The sequence below is a fragment of the Heptranchias perlo genome, chromosome 20 (genome assembly GCF_035084215.1).
Source record: "Heptranchias perlo isolate sHepPer1 chromosome 20, sHepPer1.hap1, whole genome shotgun sequence".
Lineage (NCBI taxonomy): Eukaryota > Metazoa > Chordata > Chondrichthyes > Hexanchiformes > Hexanchidae > Heptranchias > Heptranchias perlo.
The window spans coordinates 49,810,665-49,831,681 of NC_090344.1; the positions used below are offsets into that span (position 1 = coordinate 49,810,665).

Sequence of the window (21,017 nt, forward strand, 5' to 3'; positions counted from 1 at the left end):
GACTCTCCCACCAGATGAAATACTTTATCTATCAAATCCTTTGAGGTGCTCAAGGACCTCAATTATAAAAACCATAAGAAATAAGGAGTGGGCCACACGGCCCCTTGAGCCTCTGTCATTCAATATCATGATGTGGAGATGCCGGTGATGGACTGGGGTTGACAATTGTAAACAATTTTACAACACCAAGTTATAGTCCAGCAATTTTATTTTAAATTCACAAGCTTTCGGAGATTTTCTCCTTCCTCAGGCAAATGTTTCAATATCATGGCTGATGTTCGACCTCAGCTCCACTTGCCTGCCCAATCCCCATATCCTTTGATTCACAAAAATCTATCGATCGCAGCCTTCAATATACTCAACGACTGAGCATCCACAGCCCTCTGGGTAGAGAATTCCAAAGATTCACAACCCTGATTGAAGAAATTCCACCTCATCTCAGTCCGAAATGGCTGACCCCTTATCCTGAGACGATGCCCCCCCAAGTTCTAGACTCTCCAGCCAAAGGAAACAACCTCTCAGCATCTAATCTCATATCTCCCCTAAATCTTCAATATTCAAAGGGAATACAAGCCTAGTCGATTCAACCTGTCCTCATATTTTAACCCTTTTAGCTCCGGTATCATTCTGGTGAATCTGCATTGCACCCGCTCCAAGGCCAATATATCCTCCGAGATGTGGTGTCCAGAACTGAACACAGGACTCCAAATGGGATCTAACCAGAGTCCTATACAACTGTAACGTAACTTCCACCCCTTTGCCTTAATCTCTAGAGGACTGGAATGCAAACATTCTATTAGCCTTTTTAATTATTTTTTGTACCTGTTCATAAGCTTTTAGGGATTTCAGTACTTGGACCCCAAAATCACTGCTCATCCACAGTTCCTTGTAGTAATCTAACATTGCAAAGCAACACTGATATAAGCCACATATTTTTGCAAAGTGATTGCTAAAGTCTGTGATTGCTCAGTAAATCGCCACAAATTAGACTTGTACGGTGCCTGTAAACACAAAAAGCACCCCAAGGTGCTTCACAGAAAAGAAATAGATGACGAACAGTTTTAGAAAAGATGTATCCAAGTTTGCTAACAATACAAAGCTAGGTGGGAAAGTAAGCTGTGAGGAGGATACAAAAAAAGAGTCTGCAAAGGGATTATGGACAGGTTAAGTGAGTGGGCAAGAAGGTGGTAGATGGAGTATAATGTGGGAAAATGTGAGGTTATTCACTTTGGTAGGAAGAATAGAAAAACAATATTTTTTAAATGGTGAGAAACTATTAAATGTTGGCATTCAGAGAGATTTGGGTGTCCTCTTAAGAAGAAACATAAAAAAAAGTTAGCATGCAAGTACAGCACGCAATTAGGAAGGCAAATGGCATGTTGGCCTTTATTGCAAGGGGGTTGGAGTACAATAGTAAAGAAGTCTTACTACAGTTGTACAGAGCTTTAGTGGGATCCCCACCTGGAGTTTACTTGCCTTGGAGGCTGTGCAATGAAGGTTCACTGGATTGATTCCTGGCAGGAGAGAGTTGTCCTGTGAGGAGAGATTGAGTGGAATAGGCCTATGCCCACTGGAGTTTTGAAGAATGAGATGTGATCTCATTGAAACATGCAAGATTCTGAGGGGGCTTGACAGGGTAGATGCTGAGAGGTTGTTTCCCCTGGCTAGAGAGAGTCTAGAACGAGAGGGCATAATCTCAGGATAAGGGGTCAGCCACTTAAGTCTGAGATGAGAAGGAATTTCTTCACTCAGACGGTTGTGAATCTTTGAAATTCTCTACGCAGAGCGCTGTGGATGCTTAGTCGTTGAGTATATTCAAGGCTGAGATGGATAGATTTTTGGACTCTCAGGGAATCAAGGGATATGGGGATCGGGTGGGAAAGTGGAGTTGAGGTCGAAGATCAGCCATGATCGGATTGAATGGTGGAGCAGGCTCGAGGGTCCATGTGGCCTACTCCTGCTCCTATTTCTTATGACCAAAAGAATGGTCAAATAAATAGGTTTTGAGGAAGCCTTTGAAAATTGGGGAGAAAAGCAACAAGGAGGGATAGTCAGCTGACGCCAACATTGGAACAGGAGGTGGAACACGCACAGGAGTCAAGCGTTGGAAAACTCATGAGATTATTAATAAAAATATACTTTATAAGGAGCAACTATTCCTGAAATGTAATAAATATGCAGATTAGATAGCTTCCAGAACCCATTTACGCTGACTGCCTCAGTGACCTTCCCTCATAACTCACTCCACAACTCTCCCTTTGGGTGAAAAAAAACGCTGCAAAATTCACTTGATGAAACCCAAGCAGAAGACAATCATAACAAATCACTGCTCATTTAATATGCAAAGGAGCACCCTGATGGTCAAGTGCATAAATGCATACTTAACATGGCACTGTGCCACAAACACCCTAAAGTTCCCAGTCTGTGCTGAGTTAGCTGTTCTCAGTCAGGGCAGTTGTGAGCATGTGGCAATTGGTTCAATGTCCGTGTGATTGGGAGGAGAAATACTTCGGTCAGGATTCTCGGATCGTAACCCAGTGCCGTCTACTAGAAAGTGCGTATCTTTATGGTGCCAGGACAGGATTGGCTTGGCTGCAATGCCAGATAGCCTGCTTCCAGACAGCCAGTTGGATGAGGGTCTGGAAACTGGACTGCAGTAAGGGCCTCCAGGGGAGGAGGGAAGAGAATTCTCAGAGTTCCCCTGCACACTCGTCCGCTTTCCACAAGTCACTCTGTTGCTACACTGGCTCACAAAAGGTTGCAGTTATACAGTCTAATTGTGGCTAAGATCAATTCTGACCTAGCAACAGCCGATTTATAGCACCCGGTTAGAATCACAACCTCGTGCAGCATTCTGTACGCCCGGCCAGTAAATCAGAAATATTTTTACAGCACTGGTGGAAACGGCCTCTTTTTCTCAACAAAAGACTCAGTCTGGCTCTATGAAGTGCCGAAGCAGTCAAAGGAACCTCCAAACATATTTTAATCCAGGGGGTCATACCCAAACAGCACAAAACAAACTCCGAGGGTTAAATCCAGGACCAGACTCCAGATCTTGCCAGTCAATTTTTTTGCATTGTTATGAAGTAAAAGTTATACAGCACCTTTCATGACTTCAGGACGACCCAAAGCGCTTTACAGCCAATGAAGTATTTTTGAAGTGTAGTTACTGTTGTAAGATAGGAAACACGGCAGCCAATTTGTACACAGGGAGGTCCCACAAATAGCAATGCGATAATGGCCAGATAGTTTAAAAAAAAGTGGTATTGATTGAGGGATAAATATTGGCCAGGACATTGGGCAGACCACCCCTGCTCTTCTTCGAAATAGTGCTATGGGATCTTTTACATGCACTTCAGAGGGCAGACAGGGCCTCTGTTTAAATGACTCATCCGACAGACGGCACCTCTGACAAGGGCAGTGCTCCCTCAGCACTGCCTTTATGTGTTAGCCTAGATTTTCTGCTCAAATCTCTGGAGTCGGACTTGAACCCACAACTTACTGACTCAGAGGCAAGAGTGCCAACAATGAGTCACAGCTGACAACTGAAGCTGCAAATAAAGTGGACACAAGCAACTGGGAATTTGGCATTGACCCATTTTTGCTGCTAATATCACGTTAGTCAGGTGAGTTATTATTTCCTCTTAACCCAAGAGCAGCATTTTGTGTCCAAGCACTAATAGAAGCAAAAGTCTTTAGTGCCTTTTTCGGAACTTTTTTTTCGCAGAAAATCTCCTTTCATCTTAAGTATATTGAGTTTTTAAAAAAAAAACAGTAATTAAGGTAAAAGATGGAGTCCAGAGTGAGACCGCAGCCTGACAGTCGATGGGAAAAGAGACTAGAACGATTGAAGTGGTAATTAAGCAGGTACGGGAAGCGTTGTTTTGTGTGAAGCATTCGTTATGGGATGCCTGGCCTATGATTGTCAAATTATTCATGGCAACAAATGTTGGCTTGATTGACAGTTTTTAAAAAATAATTCAGGAGACCTGTAGATTTGGGGAACATAAAGAGCAGCTTTCCTGGTAGCTGTTTGTTCAGTTATGACTAAAGGAGGACAGCTGGACTCGTGTGGTTTGCAGAAAAATTGCTTGCCCATGTATTAAACATCACATCAGGAGTCACTAATGTCTATGTCCTCAAAAGTTTTGAAGATTATTGAGCCATTAGTCTCTGGCTTTTATGAAGTAAAAATTCAGTGCTTGCCCCAGTCACTGCCACGGAAGCTAAGCTCCACACTATAATCGGCCATTTTCACTCAACTAAGCTCTGGCTATTCAAGAATACTCTATTTTTGTTCCTATTTAATTATGTTGTTATGAGTAAATAAATTCACATAGTTTTAATTTAATTTGAGTCTAAATGTGGCATTTACCATCTTTCAGAATGGTCAGTAAAGCATCATAGGCAGCCTATCAGCAGTGCCGAATGCCAGTGATAGGGTAGTTGGTAGTGCTGGACACACCATTTCTTCACAAGGGTGTAAGTTTCAGGTCATAGGAAACAGAAACTAGGTCTTCGCTGAGAATGTCAGTTAACAGTATTGGGAGAGTTGGAACTGTAAACAGAATCCGTTCTACTCAATGTCCTTTAGGGAAGGAAATCTGCCATCCTTACCCGGTCTGGCCTATATGTGACTCCAGACCCACAGCAATGTGGTGGATTCTTAATTGCCCTCTGAAATGGCTTAGCAAGCCACTCAATTTAAAATTTCACTAAAAAAAGTCACAAGAAGAATAAAACCGGACGGACCACCTGGCATCAGACCACAAGGCACCGGACACGACAAAGGGAAACCAAGCCCAGTCGACCCTGCAAGGTCCTCCTCATGAACATCTGTGGAGTTGTGCCAAAATTGGGAGAGCTGTCCTCCAGACGAGTTAAGCAACAGCCTGACATAGCCATACTCACAGAATCATACCTTTCAGCCAACGTCCCAGACTCTTCCATCACCATCACTGGGTATGTCCTGTCCCACCGGCAGGACAAACCCACCAGAGGTGGCGGTACAGTCATATACAGTCAGGAGGGAGTGGCCCTGGGAGTCCTCAACATTGACTCTGGACTCCATGAAATCTCATGGCATCAGGTCAAACATGGCAAGGAAACCTCCTGCTGATTACCACCTACCGTCCTCCCTCAGCTGATGAATCAGTCCTCCATCATGTTGAACACCACTTGGAGGAAGCATTGAGGGTAGCAATGGCACAGAATGTACTCTGGGTGGGGGACTTCAATGTCCAGCACCAAGAGTGGCTCGGTAGCACCACTACTGACCGAGCTGGCCGAGTCCTGAAGGACATAGCTACCAGACTGGGCCTGCGGCATGTCATGAGCGAACCAACACGAGGGGAAAGACTTACTTGACCTTGTCCTCACCAATCTACCTGTCGCAAATGCATCTGTCCATGACGGTGTTGGTAGGAGTGACCACCGCACAGTCCTAGTGGAGGCAAAGTCCCATCTTTGCACTGAAGACACCATCCAACATGTTGTCTGACACTACCACCGTGCTAAATGGGATAGATTCAGAACTGATATAGCAGCTCAAAACTGGGCAACCATGAGGCACTGTAGGCCATCAGCAGCAGAATTGTATTCCAGCACAATATGTAACCTCATGGCCTGCCATATTCCTCACTACCATTACCAACAAGCCAGGGGATCAACGCTGGTTCAAAGAAGAGTGTAGAAGAGCATGCCAGGAGCAGCAGCAGGCGTACCTAAAAATGAGGTGCCAACCTAATGAAGCTACAACTCAGGACTACATGCATGCTAAACAGCGGAAACAACATGCTATAGACAGAGCTAAGCAATTCCACAACCAACGGATCAGATCAAAGCACTGCAGTCCTGCCACATCCAGTCGTGAATGGTGGTGGACAATTAAACAACTAACGGGAGGAGGAGGCTCTGCAAACATCCCCATTCTCAATGATGGCGGAGTCCAGCACGTCAGTGCAAAAGACAAGGCTGAAGCGTTTGCAACAATCTTCAGCCAGAAGTGCCGAGTGGATGATCCATCTCGGCCTCCTCCCGATATCCCCACCATCACGGAAGCCAGTCTTCAACCAATTCAATTCACTTCACGTGATATCAAGAAACGGCTGAGTGCACTGGATACAGCAAAGGCTATGGGCCCCAATAACATCCCGGCTGTAGTGCTGAAGACTCGTGCTCCAGAACCAGCTGCACCTCTCGCCAAGCTGTTCCAGTACATCTATAACACTGACACCTACCCGACAACGTGGAAAATTGCCCAGGTATGTCCTGTCCACAAAAAGCAGGACAAATCCAATCCGGCCAATTACCGCCCCATCTGTCTACTCTCAATCATCAGCAAAGTGATGGAAGGTTAGGTCGACAGTGCTATCAAGCGGCACTTACTCACCAATTATCTGCTCACCGATGCTCAATTTGGGTTCCGCCAGGACAACTCGGCTCCAGACCTCATTACAGCCTTGGTCCAAACATGGACAAAAGAGCTGAATTCCATTGGTGAGGAGAGAGTGACTGCCCTTGACATCAAGGCAGCATTTGACCGAGTGTGGCACCAAGGAGCCCCAGTAAAATTGAAGTCAATGGGAATCAGGGGGAAAACTCTCCAGTGGCTGCAGTCATACCTTGCACAAAGGAAGATGGTAGTGGTTGTTGGAGGCCAATGATCTCAGCCGCAGGGCACTGCTGCAGGAGTTCCTCAGGACAGTGTCCTCGGCCCAACCATCTTCAGCTGCTTCATCAATGACCTTCCCTCCATCATAAGGTCAGAAATGGGGATGTTCGCTAATGATTGCACAGTGTTCAATTCCATTCGCAACCCTTCAAATAATGAAGCAGTCCGAGCCCGCATGCAGCAAGACCTGGACAACATCCAAGCTTGGGCTGATAAGTGGCAAGTAACATTCGCGCCAGACAAGTGCCAGGCAATGACCATCTCCAACAATGATGTGGAGATGCCGGTGATGGACTGGGGTTGACAATTGTAAACAATTTTACAACACCAAGTTATAGTCCAACAATTTTTATTTGAAATCTACAAGCTTTCGGAGGCTTCCTTCTTCCTCAGGTAAATGTCCAACAAGAGAGAGTCTAACCACCTCCCCTTGACATTCAACGGCATTAACATCACCAAATCCCCCACCATCAACATCCTGGGGGTCATCATTGACCAGAAACTTAACTGGACCAGCCATATAAATATTGTGGCTACAAGAGCAGGTCAGAGGCTGGGTATTCTGCGGCGAGTGACTCACCTCCTGACTCCCCAAAGCCTTTCCACCATCTACAAGGCACAAGTCAGGAGTGTGATGGAATACTCTCCACTTGCCTGGATGAGTGCAGCTCCAACAACACTCAAGAAGCTCGACAACATCCAAGACAAAGCAGCCCGCTTGATTAGCACCCCATCCACCACCCTAAACATTCACTCCCTTCACCACCTGCGCACTGTGGCTGCAGTGTGTACCATCCACAGGGTGCACTGCAGCAACTCGCCAAGGCTTCTTCGACAGCACCTCCCAAACCCGCGACCTCTACCACCTAGAAGGACAAGAGCAGCAGGTACACCACCACCTGCATGTTCCCCTCCAAGTCACACACCATCCTGACTTGGAAATATATCGCCGTTCCTTCATCGTCGCTGGGTCAAAATCCTGGAACTCCCTTCCTAACAGCACTGTGGGAGAACCTTCACCACACTTTGCATTTCTTATTTTTATTTCAGATTCCTAGCATTTTGCCATTTCTCTTTTTGCCTCCACATTCTGTAACTGCAGCCAGCACTTTGCACAATAAACAAGCTGACTAAATTACTCAGATTGCATTCCTCTTGCTCCCACCCTTCCAGTTAAGAGACAAAAAGGGAACATAATACAATATTTCAGTAAACATGTACACCAGAATATTTCAGTGAGCATATATAACCAAATGATCCATTAGATTTTAGGTCTCGTTTTACAAATGGGAATGAAATGAAGTCAAACCAGTTTACTGTACTGGATTCACAGACCAGGTAGATAAAAGTTAAGTAATCTCATTTTCTGTCAATAATTTTCATTTATACTGTGCCTTAAACGTAGACAAAACATCCCAAGGCGCTGCACAGAGAAGTAATCAGAAAAATGGATGCCAAGCCGAAGAGGGAGATATTAGCAGGGATGGCCATAAGCTCGGTTGAAGAGTTGGGTTTTAAAGGAGAGTAGTGGTTTAGAGAAGGAATTCCAGAGCACGAAGCGTAGACAGCTGAAGCCACGGCCTCCAATGGTGGTATGAAGGGATGCACATTTGTTAGCATGTACTGCACTAAGGAGCCAATTTAGCTCAGCCAGGACAAGGGTTTATAGCTGAGCCTGACATGATATGAGCAGCAGTCATGGATGAGCTGAACTTTACGGAGGATGGGACGGCAGCCAGGAAAGCATTGAATTTGTTGAGTCTGGCAATGACAAAGGCACATATGGCTGTTTCAGCAGCAGATGGGGTGAGGTCGGGATGGAAGCGGGCGATAGAAATGGGCAGTCTTTGCGACGAAGATGATACAGGGTCCGAAACTCAGCTCTGGGATGAATATGATGCCAAGGTTGCGAAAAATCTGATTCAGCGCAAGAAATTGACCGGGAAGGAGGACAATCAGTGGAAAGGGTATAAAATTTGTGATGGGGGCCAAAGACAATCCATGACTGGCTTTCCGACAAGCAGCGTGACAACCAGAAGCAGTGGAAGGGTCAAGGGAAGTGGTGGAGAAGAAGAACTGTGGAAGGTAACCCCCATGTCTGCAGATGATGCCAGCATGGGGCAGCATATACATGAGAAGGAGGGGGCCAAGGATAGATCCTTGGACTAGTTAACAGTGCAAGGGCAGGCAGAGAAGCCATTGCTGGAGACGCTCTGGCTACATGAGAAATAGGAGGAGTAGGCTATACTGCCCCTCCAGCCTGCTCCGCCATTCAACAAGATCATGGCTGATCTTCGACCTCAACTCCACTTTCCCGCCCGATCCCTTGATTCCCTTATATAGGCAGATACACAAGAGTGGAACCAAGCAAGGGCAGTCCCACCGAGCTATAACTGTCAACATTACAGGACACACAGGGAGTGCTTGATGGGACAATGTAGCAGGAACTTCACTCTCGAACTTATGGTATCCTTGACCTGGGAGTGGAATGGAAAATGTTCCATTTCCCAGTATCATCGCCTCTCTCCATCAATGATGAACATAAATTCACAAAAACCTATCCATCTTGCAAAAATATGTTTTCCTATTTGAAAAGGGGAACCAATCTGATATGCTGTCAGTAAAAAACAGGATCTATCTGCAAACATCATTCCCCGCAGATCCTCTACATCTGTACCCAGTTACGCTATGTTCAGGAGCTATTTTCAGCCCTTCTAATTTATGCAGCCGAGACGCAGGCTTGAAGAAAAAAAGTCAACACAGCACACAGCAGAAAGTGAGCCAATTAGGAGCAGAGAGAGGCAATACCACATAGCAACAGAGGGGACGTATTTCAATATGCGATTATTCAGATTAGAGAGGCCCAGTGACGCAGTTCACTCGGGTACCAATGAACTGCACTGCAGTCAGCATTGCAGATTTTCTCTCTGTGTTGTATTGTAAATTTGTTGGCATGTGCTGCACGAAGGAGCCATTAAACAGCTGAGGAAGAGCTGTTAGGTGAATAACCCACCAGGTACCGTGGGCCAATTCCATACGAGGACAGTCTTAAAAAGAAAAAAGTGATCGAGAAACCGGTATTCTTCATGCTCGTCTCATCAGTCTAGCCTGACTTAAAATCCAAGTCGCTGTACTGAAAGGATAATGTTTAATCCACTGCATCAACCAATACTCAGATGCTGTCAACATTAAACAAAGTCAGGAACAAGGCTATCCGTCCCAACAAGCCACTCCATCCAGAATCTATGTATGATTGTTCTTGTATGACATTTGCCTGCTCTCTCACCACCACCACCTGATTATTCTGTAATTCAGGGAACACAAAGTTGACTCCCTTACCTCTGCTGAAAGAAAAAAAAATCAAGCAGTGCTATTAATATCTCAAACCACAATTTTAAGTTGGCTGCAAAATCAGGGATCCAATCTGCACTCAACCCTCTCAGCATTCATGTTCCACCACCAGGCTGCCCATCCTAACTACCTGCTCCAAAAGAAAAAAACAAAACAATTGATCTTTTATGCAACTACTCCCCAGTTTTAAACTTTTGCGGTAATCCTGGAAAACTGATGAAGAAATGACTCCGCTATGGAAAGAACATATGCCAAGTCTCACACACAACCAATCGTGCAGGCCACACAATCCAATTGCTGCTCTCACATCAACATGCCAATGACCTTCACTAAATATCTCACATTCCTGTGACCTTCAGCTGGGTAAAAATAGTACACTTAACATCCATGTGACATTCAGACAAATAATGCCAATGTTGTAACTAACATTATGTAAAGGTGCTTCCATTTGCTGCAATTTCTCCTTCAGCACTTTGGTGTTGCATTTACATTGACTTTCATACCCTCATGACACCACAAAGCACGATATAACCAGTAGATTTCTTGGGTGTAATTGCTGTTTATGTTGGCAAGTATGGCCAATTTGCAAATAGCAAGATCCCACAAACAGCAATTAAATAAGTGATCAGATCATTTGTTTTGTTGGTGTTGAATATTGGCAAAGACACTGGGGGAACTCCCTTCGATTCTTCTAGAGGAGATCTCCCCAGGGTCCTGGCCAATATTTATCCCTCAGCCAACATCATAAACAGATCTGGTAATTATCAGATTGCTGTTTGTGGGACCTTGCTGTACTCAAACCTGGCTGCTGCATTTCCTACAGTAAAACAGTGACTATGCCTCAAAAGTATTTTGTTGGCTGTAAAGCACTTTGGAACATCCTACTGTTGTGCAAGGTGCTATAAAAATGCAAGTTCTTTCTTTCTATTCTTTATTCTTTGAATAGTTCATGGGATCTTTAACATCCACCTGAACAAGCAGACATCTCAGTTGCAGAGTTTCACATCTCATCTGAAAGAAGGCACCGCCCACAATGTCACACCCCCTCAATACTGGACTGAATGTCAGCCTGGATTACATGAACACATAAATTGCTGACTCAGAGGCAAGAGTGCTTCCAACTGAGCACTTGGTATTGTCCCAAGAAGCTGTATTACTGCAGAATGTGATGTGTGGTGCAACATCACTCAGCTTTGAGAAGAAAGTTACTTTTGTTTCTCCTTTTTTTTTTGTCAATTTGCTCCCCCTTGTCTCTTCAGAAAGCACTCAGTCTATTGTGGTCCAATGGCCCAAGCATGCGTCATCGTCTCCGACCTTGTCCAAGTGGCCATTCCTCAAGTGTGAATTCAGCTGTGTCAGGTTATTCGACTGCTGTGGGGAGGAGACAATCCAGTCTTCACCCTACATCCACATTTTCCAGCAGGGATCATTGGATAGCAATAAGTTGCAAGAACCCTTGCTGTTTTTCTTCCTTACCCAGCCAAGGGTGAAAGGAACCCAACTGTAGCATCCTAGCTGGTGTGTGCTAACTCAGCAGGAATCAAACCTTCATGGCGGGCGGGGGGGGTAGGCGCAGGCGGAGAAAGAGGTCAAGTTATTTGGAATTTTCTCTTTCCTTCCTGGATCATTCCCCAAAAGAGAATCAGCTCCGAAGCATCTACCAACAGTCCTCTGTAACCGCCTTCGAAGAGATATGCAGTAATAAGTTGCATTACAATTTCTCCCCCCTCCAAAATACTTAAATCACACTGTGCAACCTCCTAGGAGGATCCCAGATCACTTGTGCAGTCTCAGCAATCCAAAGTCACAGTCAAATTTCCCAAATACACCGCTCCAGAGTTGTGCGAGAAGCAGAGCAGTCAGAGGCCTGCCCGACACCCCGTCAGGATAGATCAGCCTTGTGACGAATCAGACTGACATCTCACCACTCCACTGCAGTGCTTTAAGTTCCTTAAACACAGATCAACCATGACCATTCCACCATTATCATTTTGATTACACTTTCCTTTTCCACCATTTTTCCGTACAATCCTCTGGAAATATTTATTCATGGCTGGGATATATTTCCACAGCTACTGGTCTCCCCAAAAAGCTGCTCATAGATGAACCGAGACAGTGAGAGACAGCAGATTATTCAAACATAGTGGAAAGAGAGCGCTGCCAAGCTCGAACCGAGCCACAAATGTGAACTTCTGCAGGCATCATTATATTGTAGTGAGCAACAGTGCAGTAACACCGAGTGCCTTTTGAGGTTGGAGATGGCACAAGTGATTGGGGAACCTCCCAAGAGAGTTGTGTGCTACACATGTGGTTATGGAGTCTACAGGTAGGGAGGAAGAAATGGCAGTACAGTTTAAAAATGCAACATTTATTTCCACTTCAATTTAATTTTTTTTAAATCGCCAAGCTCCACACTTCCTACATTCCAACAGGTGCACTTTTGATAGGGGCTTGGAAGTCAATTCTCTTCCTCTTTAGGGAATGGCCCAAGGCTGAAGAAAGGGATATCAAATAACTTGCCCCTACCCATGATGGCGGGTACTGATCTTATTCTCCCAAATTAGACCAAAGGTTGTTTGTAACACCACGACCACAATATCAGTTAACATAGCACCAACCACAGAATCAAACCTCAGACTTTATTGGTCTGTATGGTTTTGTTGAACAATTGGGGGCATTGACTGTACCATCATCTAAAGAGGGAGATAGTTTGAGTTTGACTGATCAGAACAGTAGGTCCAATGTAGGAGAAAATTCACAGCCAAAATATTAATCTTTCATGGAATTATAGAAATTACAACATGGCAACAGGCCATTTGTCCCTACCAGTGTGTGTTTATCCTTCACACAAGCAGTAGTCCGAATCCCATGTAACCCCCCCTTTCCTTCAAAAACTTACCTAAGGGCATGGATGAACTCAGGGCATGGATGGGTACATGGGACTGGGATGTTATAGCTATTACTGAAACATGGCTAAGGGAGGGGCAGGACTGGCAGCTCAATGTTCCAGGGTACAGATGCTATAGGAAAGATAGAGCAGGAGGTAAGAGAGGAGGGGGAGTTGCGTTCTTGATTAGGGAGAACATCACAGCAGTAGTGAGAGGGGATATATCCGAGGGTTCGCCCACTGAGTCCATATGGGTAGAACTGAAAAATAAGAAGGGAGAGATCACTTTGATAGGATTGTACTACAGACCCCCAAATAGTCAACGGGAAATTGAGGAGCAAATATGTAAGGAGATTACAGACAGCTGCAAGAAAAATAGGGTGGTAATAGTAGGGGACTTTAACTTTCCCAACATTGACTGGGACAGCCATAGCATTAGGGGCTTGGATGGAGAGAAATTTGTTGAGTGTATTCAGGAGGAATTTCTCATTCAGTATGTGGATGGCCCGACTAGAGAGGGGGCAAAACTTGACCTCCTCTTGGGAAATAAGGAAGGGCAGGTGACAGAAGTGTTAGTGAGGGATCACTTTGGGACCAGTGATCATAATTCCATTAGTTTTAAGATAGCTATGGAGAAGGATAGGTCTGGCCCAAAAGTTAAAATTCTAAATTGGGGAAAGGCCAATTTTGATGGTATTAGACAGGAACTTTCAGAAGTTGATTGGGAGAGTCTGTTGGCAGGCAAAGGGACGTCTGGTAAGTGGGAGGCTTTCAAAAGTGTGTTAACCAGGGTTCAGGGTAAGCACATTCCTTATAAAGTGAAGGGCAAGGCTGGTAGAAGTAGGGAACCTTGGATGACTCGGGAGATTGAGGCACTAGTCAAAAAGAAGAAGGAGGCATATGACATGCATAGGCAGCTGGGATCAAGTGGATCCCTTGAAGAGTATAGAGATTGCCGGAGTAGAGTTAAGAGAGAAATCAGGAGGGCAAAAAGGGGATATGAGATTGCTTTGGCAGATCAGGCAAAGGTGAATCCAAAGAGTTTCTACAAATACATAAAGGGCAAAAGGGTAACTAGGGAGAGAGTAGGGCCTCTTAAGGATCAACAAGGTCATCTATGTGCGGAACCACAAGAGATGGGTGAGATCCTGAATGAATATTTCACATCGGTATTTACGGTTGAGAAAGGCATGGATGTTAGGGAACTTGGGGAAATAAATAGTGATGTCTTGAGGAGTGTACATATTACAGAGAGGGAGGTGCTGGAAGTCTTAACGCGCATCAAGGTAGATAAATCTCCGGGACCTGATGAAATGTATCCCAGGACGTTATGGGAGGTTAGGGAGGAAATTGCGGGTCCCCTAGCAGAGATATTTGAATCATCCACCGCTACAGGTGAGGTGCCTGAAGATTGGAGGGTAGCAAATGTTGTGCCTTTGTTTAAGAAGGGCGGCAGGGAAAAGCCTGGGAACTACAGACCAGTGAGCCTGACATCTGTAGTGGGTAAGTTGTTAGAGGGTATTCTGAGGGACAGGATCTACAGGCATTTGGAGAGGCAGGGACTAATTAGGAACAGTCAGCATGGTTTTGTGAGAGGAAAATCATGTCTCACGAATTTGATTGAGTTTTTTGAAGGGGTAACCAAGAAGATAGATGAGGGCTGTGCAGTAGACGTGGTCTACATGGACTTCAGCAAAGCATTTGACAAGGTACCGCATGGTAGGTTGTTACATAAGGTTAAATCTCATGGGATCCAAGGTGAGGTAGCCAATTGGATACAAAATTGGCTTGACGACAGAAGACAGAGGGTGGTTGTAGAGGGTTGTTTTTCAAACTGGATGCCTGTGTCCAGTGGTGTGCCTCAGGGATCGGTGCTGGGTCCGCTGTTATTTGTTATTTATATTAATGATTTGGATGAGAATTTAGGAGGCATGGTTAGTAAGTTTGCAGATGACACCAAGATTGGTGGCATTGTGGACAGTGAAGAAGGTTATCTAGGATTGCAACGGGATCTTGATAAATTGGACCAGTGGGCCGATGAATGGCAGATGGAGTTTAATTTAGATAAATGTGAGGTGATGCATTTTGGTAGATCGAATCGGGCCAGGACCTACTCCGTTAATGGTAGGGCGTTGGGGAGAGTTATAGAACAAAGAGATCTGGGAGTACAGATTCATAGCTCCTTGAAAGTGGAGTCACAGGTGGATAGGGTGGTGAAGAAGGCATTCAGCATGCTTGGTTTCATTGGTCAGAACATTGAATGCAGGAGTTGGGATGTCTTGTTGAAGTTGTACAGGGCATTGGTGAGGCCACACTTGGAGTACTGTGTACAGTTCTGGTCACCCTATTATAGAAAGGATATTATTAAACTAGAAAGAGTGCAGAAAAGATTTACTAGGATGCTACCGGGACTTGATGGTTTGACTTACAGGGAGAGGTTAGACAGACTGGGACTTTTTTCCCTGGAGAGTAGGAGGTTGAGGGGTGATCTTATAGAAGTCTATAAAATAATGAGGGGCATAGATAAGGTCGATAGTCAAAATCTTTTCCCAAAGGTAGGGGAGTCTATAACGAGGGGGCACAGATTTAAGGTGAGAGGGGAGAGATACAAAAGGGTCCAGAGGGGCAATTTTTTCACTCAAAGGGTGGTGAGTGTCTGGAATGAGCTGCCAGAGGCAGTAGTAGAGGCGGGTACAATTTTGTCTTTTAAAAAGCATTTGGACAGTTACATGGGTAAGATGGGTATCGAGGGATATGGGCCAAGTGCAGGCAATTGGGACTAGCTTAGTGGTATAAACTGGGCGACATGGACATGTTGGGCCGAAGGGCCTGTTTCCATGTTGTAACTTCTATGATTCTATGATAACTTATCCTTAAACGTTGAAATGGGCTCTGCTTTAATCACTAACTCCAACAGTGCATTCCACAGCCTCACAACTGTGCTAAAAAGTGGCCCCTGTCCTAACTTGCTTGCATTTAATCTTGTATCAACATCCCCTGGTGCCAGACCAAATCCTGAAATATTCTGATTATGTACTCTGTCCCATCCCTTAACAATTCTGAATACCTACATCAAATCACCCCTTAATCTCCTCTGTTCCAATGATAAGAGCCCCAGTATTTCAAGTCTGTGTTTGCATTTCCCCATACCAGGCAGCATCCTGGTGATCTCTGCTGTAGCCGCCCTAATGCCTCAACATCCTTCCTGTGTCGTGGAGACCAAAACAACACAGTACTGTAATTGTATTTTTTTTTTTAAATGGCCGTATCCATTTGAAGATGTCCTGGGAACCTGAACATCCAAATCCCTTTGCTCTTCCACATTCAGCATTTCCCAAATTACTATTTTTTTTAAAAAAACCAAAGAGTATCCCTTCACATTTACTGACATGGAATTCCATCTGCCACTTTTTTTGCCCATTCCATCATCTTATGATTACCAGAGGCTGACCAGCCTGTTGTGCTTTTCTATTTTCCCCCCAATTTCCAGCATTTCTGTCTTTCCTTGTAATCCCAGTCCACTGTATACAAGAGTGAACATGCAAATTTTCCCTCTACTTTCAAGGGCAGTTGTGGGAAATTAATTTATTTGGAATATTTGTGATATACTATTTTTCTCAACAATGGGAACAGTTGTGCTTTATGAACAATTTCAGTGAGATCAAGGTCCAACCACCGCCTCCTTCAGGGATCAAACTGGGGAGCTTCTGTTTTACAATGTTCAGTACTGCAGCACAAAGAATGAATGAATTTGTATTTATATAGCACCTTTCACGCCCTCAGGACGTCTCAACGCTCTTCTGCATCAATTACTTTTTTTTTTGAAGTGTGAGCACCATTGTTATGTATGCAAACACAGGAGCCAATTTGTACACAGCAGGGACCCCACAAACAGCAATAAATGATTATTTGACAATGCAGTTCTGTACTGAAGTGTCTGGAGCAAGGGTTCGAACCCACGACCTTCTCACTCAAGAGTCAAGAGTGTTGTCACTGAGCCAAGTTGGCACTTAGTGCATTTATGATGCACTGGCCTTTCTGAGGAATCATAGATGCCCCTACAAACGGTTCACACAATATAAAACATGAGTGCAAGCAAAATGATTTACTTTATCCTAACGTTATGCCATTTTGAAGAAAATGGAAGGAAAAGTGCAAGCTTTTGGTGAGTATCTTTCCAGCACTGAACATTCGCTCCTACTTTCACCCAGAAAATACAATACTTTTTCCTTCTTGGATTTAAAGGAAAAGAACACTTTCCAATTTTCACTGACACCCGGGCCCATTAGTAGACTTAAAAATTCTCATCCTCCCCCCGAAATTTCTCCATGATCACATCCCCACCTATTTTTTGTATTCTCCGCTTGCCTTATATCACTCCTCATGCCCTCTGCTCCTCCAATACCGACCAGGTTTGTCCCGGCCTCCCCATCCCTCGTGCCCCACCAGTGCTGGGGAATTCAAATCCCATCATAGCAAGTTGTAAAACTGAATTCAATAAATCTGGTAATTTGTGGGTTGGCACCAGGAAATGACCATGAAATCTGCTGGATTGCAAGTCAGGTTTCTGAGGCAGAAGTTGCCAAAGGGTGCCAGAGTTCTTTCTATGGGGACCGTGCGATGATGTGAACTCCATCTGCAGTGTATTTTTACACCGCACACTTCAGGGTTACTTCTTATTCCTGACGTCGTGAATCTGATTAGCCACTCCCAAAAAATACAGGTTCAATTACAATCAATGGAAAATGGGTCATGGTCACCTGTCTAGTTTTGGATTGGAGAGTCCAGTTTTACTTTTTTTTAAAAAAAAGTGGCTATTGGTAAATTTCATAAATGTAAGCAAGAAGCCAAATACACAGTATGTAAATCAGAAGCCTGTTTTCTCTAGTCATATACAGTATTTTATGTACAGACATTAGTTATTAACCATACTGATGAATTTTCAGAATTCTACCCGTGATGCCACACCCCGCATCACCCTCGTCCTGCCCCAACTTGGTTTGGCAAAAAGGTAGCAACCAGCATAAAGATGAAAGATTGATGGCAGTTTCACTGTACTGCACGGAGTAAACAGTCGGTGAATTACAGAAGAGTCATTTAAAATCATCTTTGGTGAGCTGCAGCCTTTACTCCACCAGCACTGTAGTCACTGTAGCAAAGTGGTCTCTTCTCTTCAAAGCACTGTAGTCCTTTAACCGAGGTCGTGTAAAACAGCAAAGTGAACAAGTTGAAGAAGTTGAGTCCGAAGCAGTCGTAAACCTCCCAGCACTTACCTTGCAGTGAAAAGCTTTACTGAAGATTGCCAATAAGTGAAGGTATTAGAACGTAAACTCCTCCACTGGTGCTTACCTTATGAACGCTTTGTGGGTTTTCAAGCCAAGCAAAGTACATTTCCTCAACATAGTTCGAACTAGTCCCACTCAGAAAGGGCTCAGCAGCTACTGGCGCAGTATAGAAACGGCCTTGTTGAAACGTCCTAGATACTGCTGGCCCACTATGTGACAAACATTTAACAGTCTGAGAGGCAGTCAATGGCCTCAATTTAGCAGCACAAGTCCTTAAACGATGCATTTTTCACCTCCTGAACTCACCACGGCACCACTGGAAATCAAAAAACAGAAAAAAAGAAATTAGTATGCAGCAAAAAAGACAATATCTTGTAAGGAAGTTTTAAATGCTAATCACCACATTAACCTGCAAGTATCCAATATTCACATGATCTATCCTGAAGAGTCAGTCTCTTCAAATTGTAACTTTGTTAATGGAAGGTAGAAGCAGCTGCTTTAACTGGATGACATGACAAAGGACTTAGGGGCGAACCACAAAGCTTGATCTGAAGGCTTGGTTAAAAATTTGGAATCATACAGGCCAAGAAAGTCCCAAGTTTGGTGGGCTCAACAAGGTTGACAGTCAGGATGCTGCAATTAGTCAGTGCATTGTGTGTGGGGTCGGAGGAGAAAGAAAGGGGCAAACAGAGAGAGAGTCATGATTCTTCCCCGATCGCTATCCAGTACTCCTGCAGCAATGCGAGCATGTGGACAGATAGAGTTCAGCTGTGATCAGCCCCTTCCCTGCCAGTGGAGGAACCTATCCACACTCACTGTTCAGACCTGTACATCAAGAACAGCCATTTGGGCAAAGTACTGCAGGACAGCTGGCACCTGTAGAATTGTACCCCAGTTTGAATCAGGAAAGTAGGGAGAAAGTTGGAGGCACCAAAAATAAAAACATAAAGGCTGTGTTAAAAAGTGGAGATAATTCACAAAAGACTAGCTAAAACATAATGACCATAGAATGTTCCCTAAACTGTTTATGCAGTTTCTCTTAGTAACAATTATGATGGTGCAGATTCTATAACAATAAGCCATTTACAGTAAGGAGCACTGGTCCAAGGAGCCGATAGAGCCAGTTCCATTTCAGCAGAAATAGCTGTAACTGGACTGAAGCCACAATGTTCACCCTTACCTTGCTAAGTGAGCACAGCAGACAGTATTTCCCCAGGACCAAACCTCAATCAAAGCACGTTCCAGAAGAAACTCCCAAACTGGGATATCGCAGTCTAGGTCACTCTTGCCAAACAAACTGTGGTTTTAGTTACAAATAAAAATCAGTTGAAGAAGTTCCACTGATCCTCCTTCACAGGGCCTACACCATTACAGTATTTGCTGTGGATTTGACTGTTTGACCACCATCACATGATACACACACACAGCACTCAGTCACTGCATCGCTTCGGTTTCTAAATGACTAATTTGGATACCCTGCTAGTTTTTTTAAAAAGTGACTGCAGAAGTTAATTTTTTTTTCCTGTCCACACAGCCCAATAAATGAAACATGGAGCAGTATTTACTCTGGATTCTTGGCAGAACCTAAGTGGAAAATATCTTACAGTGCTTCGGGTCTCTCAGAGCTACAGTAGGAGTATACGTCAGCATTTTAACTTCTGCACTTTTTTTGGTGATCATCTTTAACCCAAGGACCCTGCAGCCAACGAATTACAGCAGCATTTCGAATCACAGGAACTTCCCATCCCCCATCAGCAAGATGACAAAAAAAAGTGACGAAACTCTTGAATCAGCCAGATTTCACTCCGTGGCAATAGATGAGATCATCGGGCTTTTGAAACTAAATCAACTTGTACTGATCTCCAAGAATCCACCACCCAAAATGCTTGATGTGTATCATGCAAAGGCAATCCTTTACTGGTCAGAAACCTTTCCCCACATTGAATGTGAAGAGGAGGAAAAACCTCTCACTGTCCTGCAATCAAGCGGGCAGGAAGGTAACCTGCTCATGAGTGTGTGCTGCACTGCAATTGGTCATTGGGAACGTGCAAGGGACTACCCCCCGAAAGACCAAGATGAGGAACTAACTGTAAATCCACATCCCACTATTCGATGGCACAGTAGTGTACAACTAATAAGGCAGGTCAGTGAGACTTTCAATCTCAGGATTCAATGCATTCTGCAGAAGAATTAAATTTGTTACAATTTGTGGTGGTTTTGCTGTTATACTCACTTCACATTGTAATACCAACAAGTGCCAGGCAATGACCATCTCCAACAAGAGAGGGTCTAACCACATCCCCTTCACATTCAACGGCATTACCATTGCCGAATCCCCCACCATCAACATCCTGGGGGTCATCATTGATCAGAAACTTAACTGGACCAGCCATATAAATATTGTGGCGACAAGAGCAGGTCAGAGGCTGGGTATTCTGCGGCGAGTGACTCACCTCCTGACTTCCCAAAACCTTTCCACCATCTCCAAGGCACAAGTCAGGAGTGTGATGGAATACTCTCCACTTGCTTGGATGAGTGCAGCTCCAGCAACACTCAAGAAGCTCAACACCATCCAGGACAAAGCAGCCCGCTTGATTGGCACCCCATCCACCACCCTAAACATTCACTCCCTTCACCACCGGTGCACAGTGGCTGCAGTGTGTACCATCCGCAGGATGCACTGCAGCAACTCGCCAAGGCTTCTTCGACAGCACGTCCCAAACCCGCGACCTCTACCACCTAGAAGGACAAGGGCAACAGGAACACGGGAACAACACCACCTGCACGTTCCCCTCCAAGTCACACACCATCCCGACTTGGA

General features: G+C 44.6%; 1 protein-coding gene across 4 annotated transcripts in view; it reads right to left on the bottom strand.

Moving 5' to 3' along the window:
- The window catches only part of LOC137335848 (2-oxoglutarate dehydrogenase complex component E1), a 78,869-nt gene that overhangs the window by 50,357 nt on the left and 7,495 nt on the right, over window positions 1–21,017 (bottom strand). For all 4 annotated transcript variants that reach the window (XM_068001322.1, XM_068001320.1, XM_068001319.1 and 1 more), the window contains exon 2: window positions 18,261–18,512. In XM_068001322.1, the coding sequence (XP_067857423.1) occupies window positions 18,261–18,482 (222 nt within the window). In that variant the 5' untranslated portion in view covers window positions 18,483–18,512. The remainder of the gene's footprint in view (window positions 1–18,260; window positions 18,513–21,017) is intronic.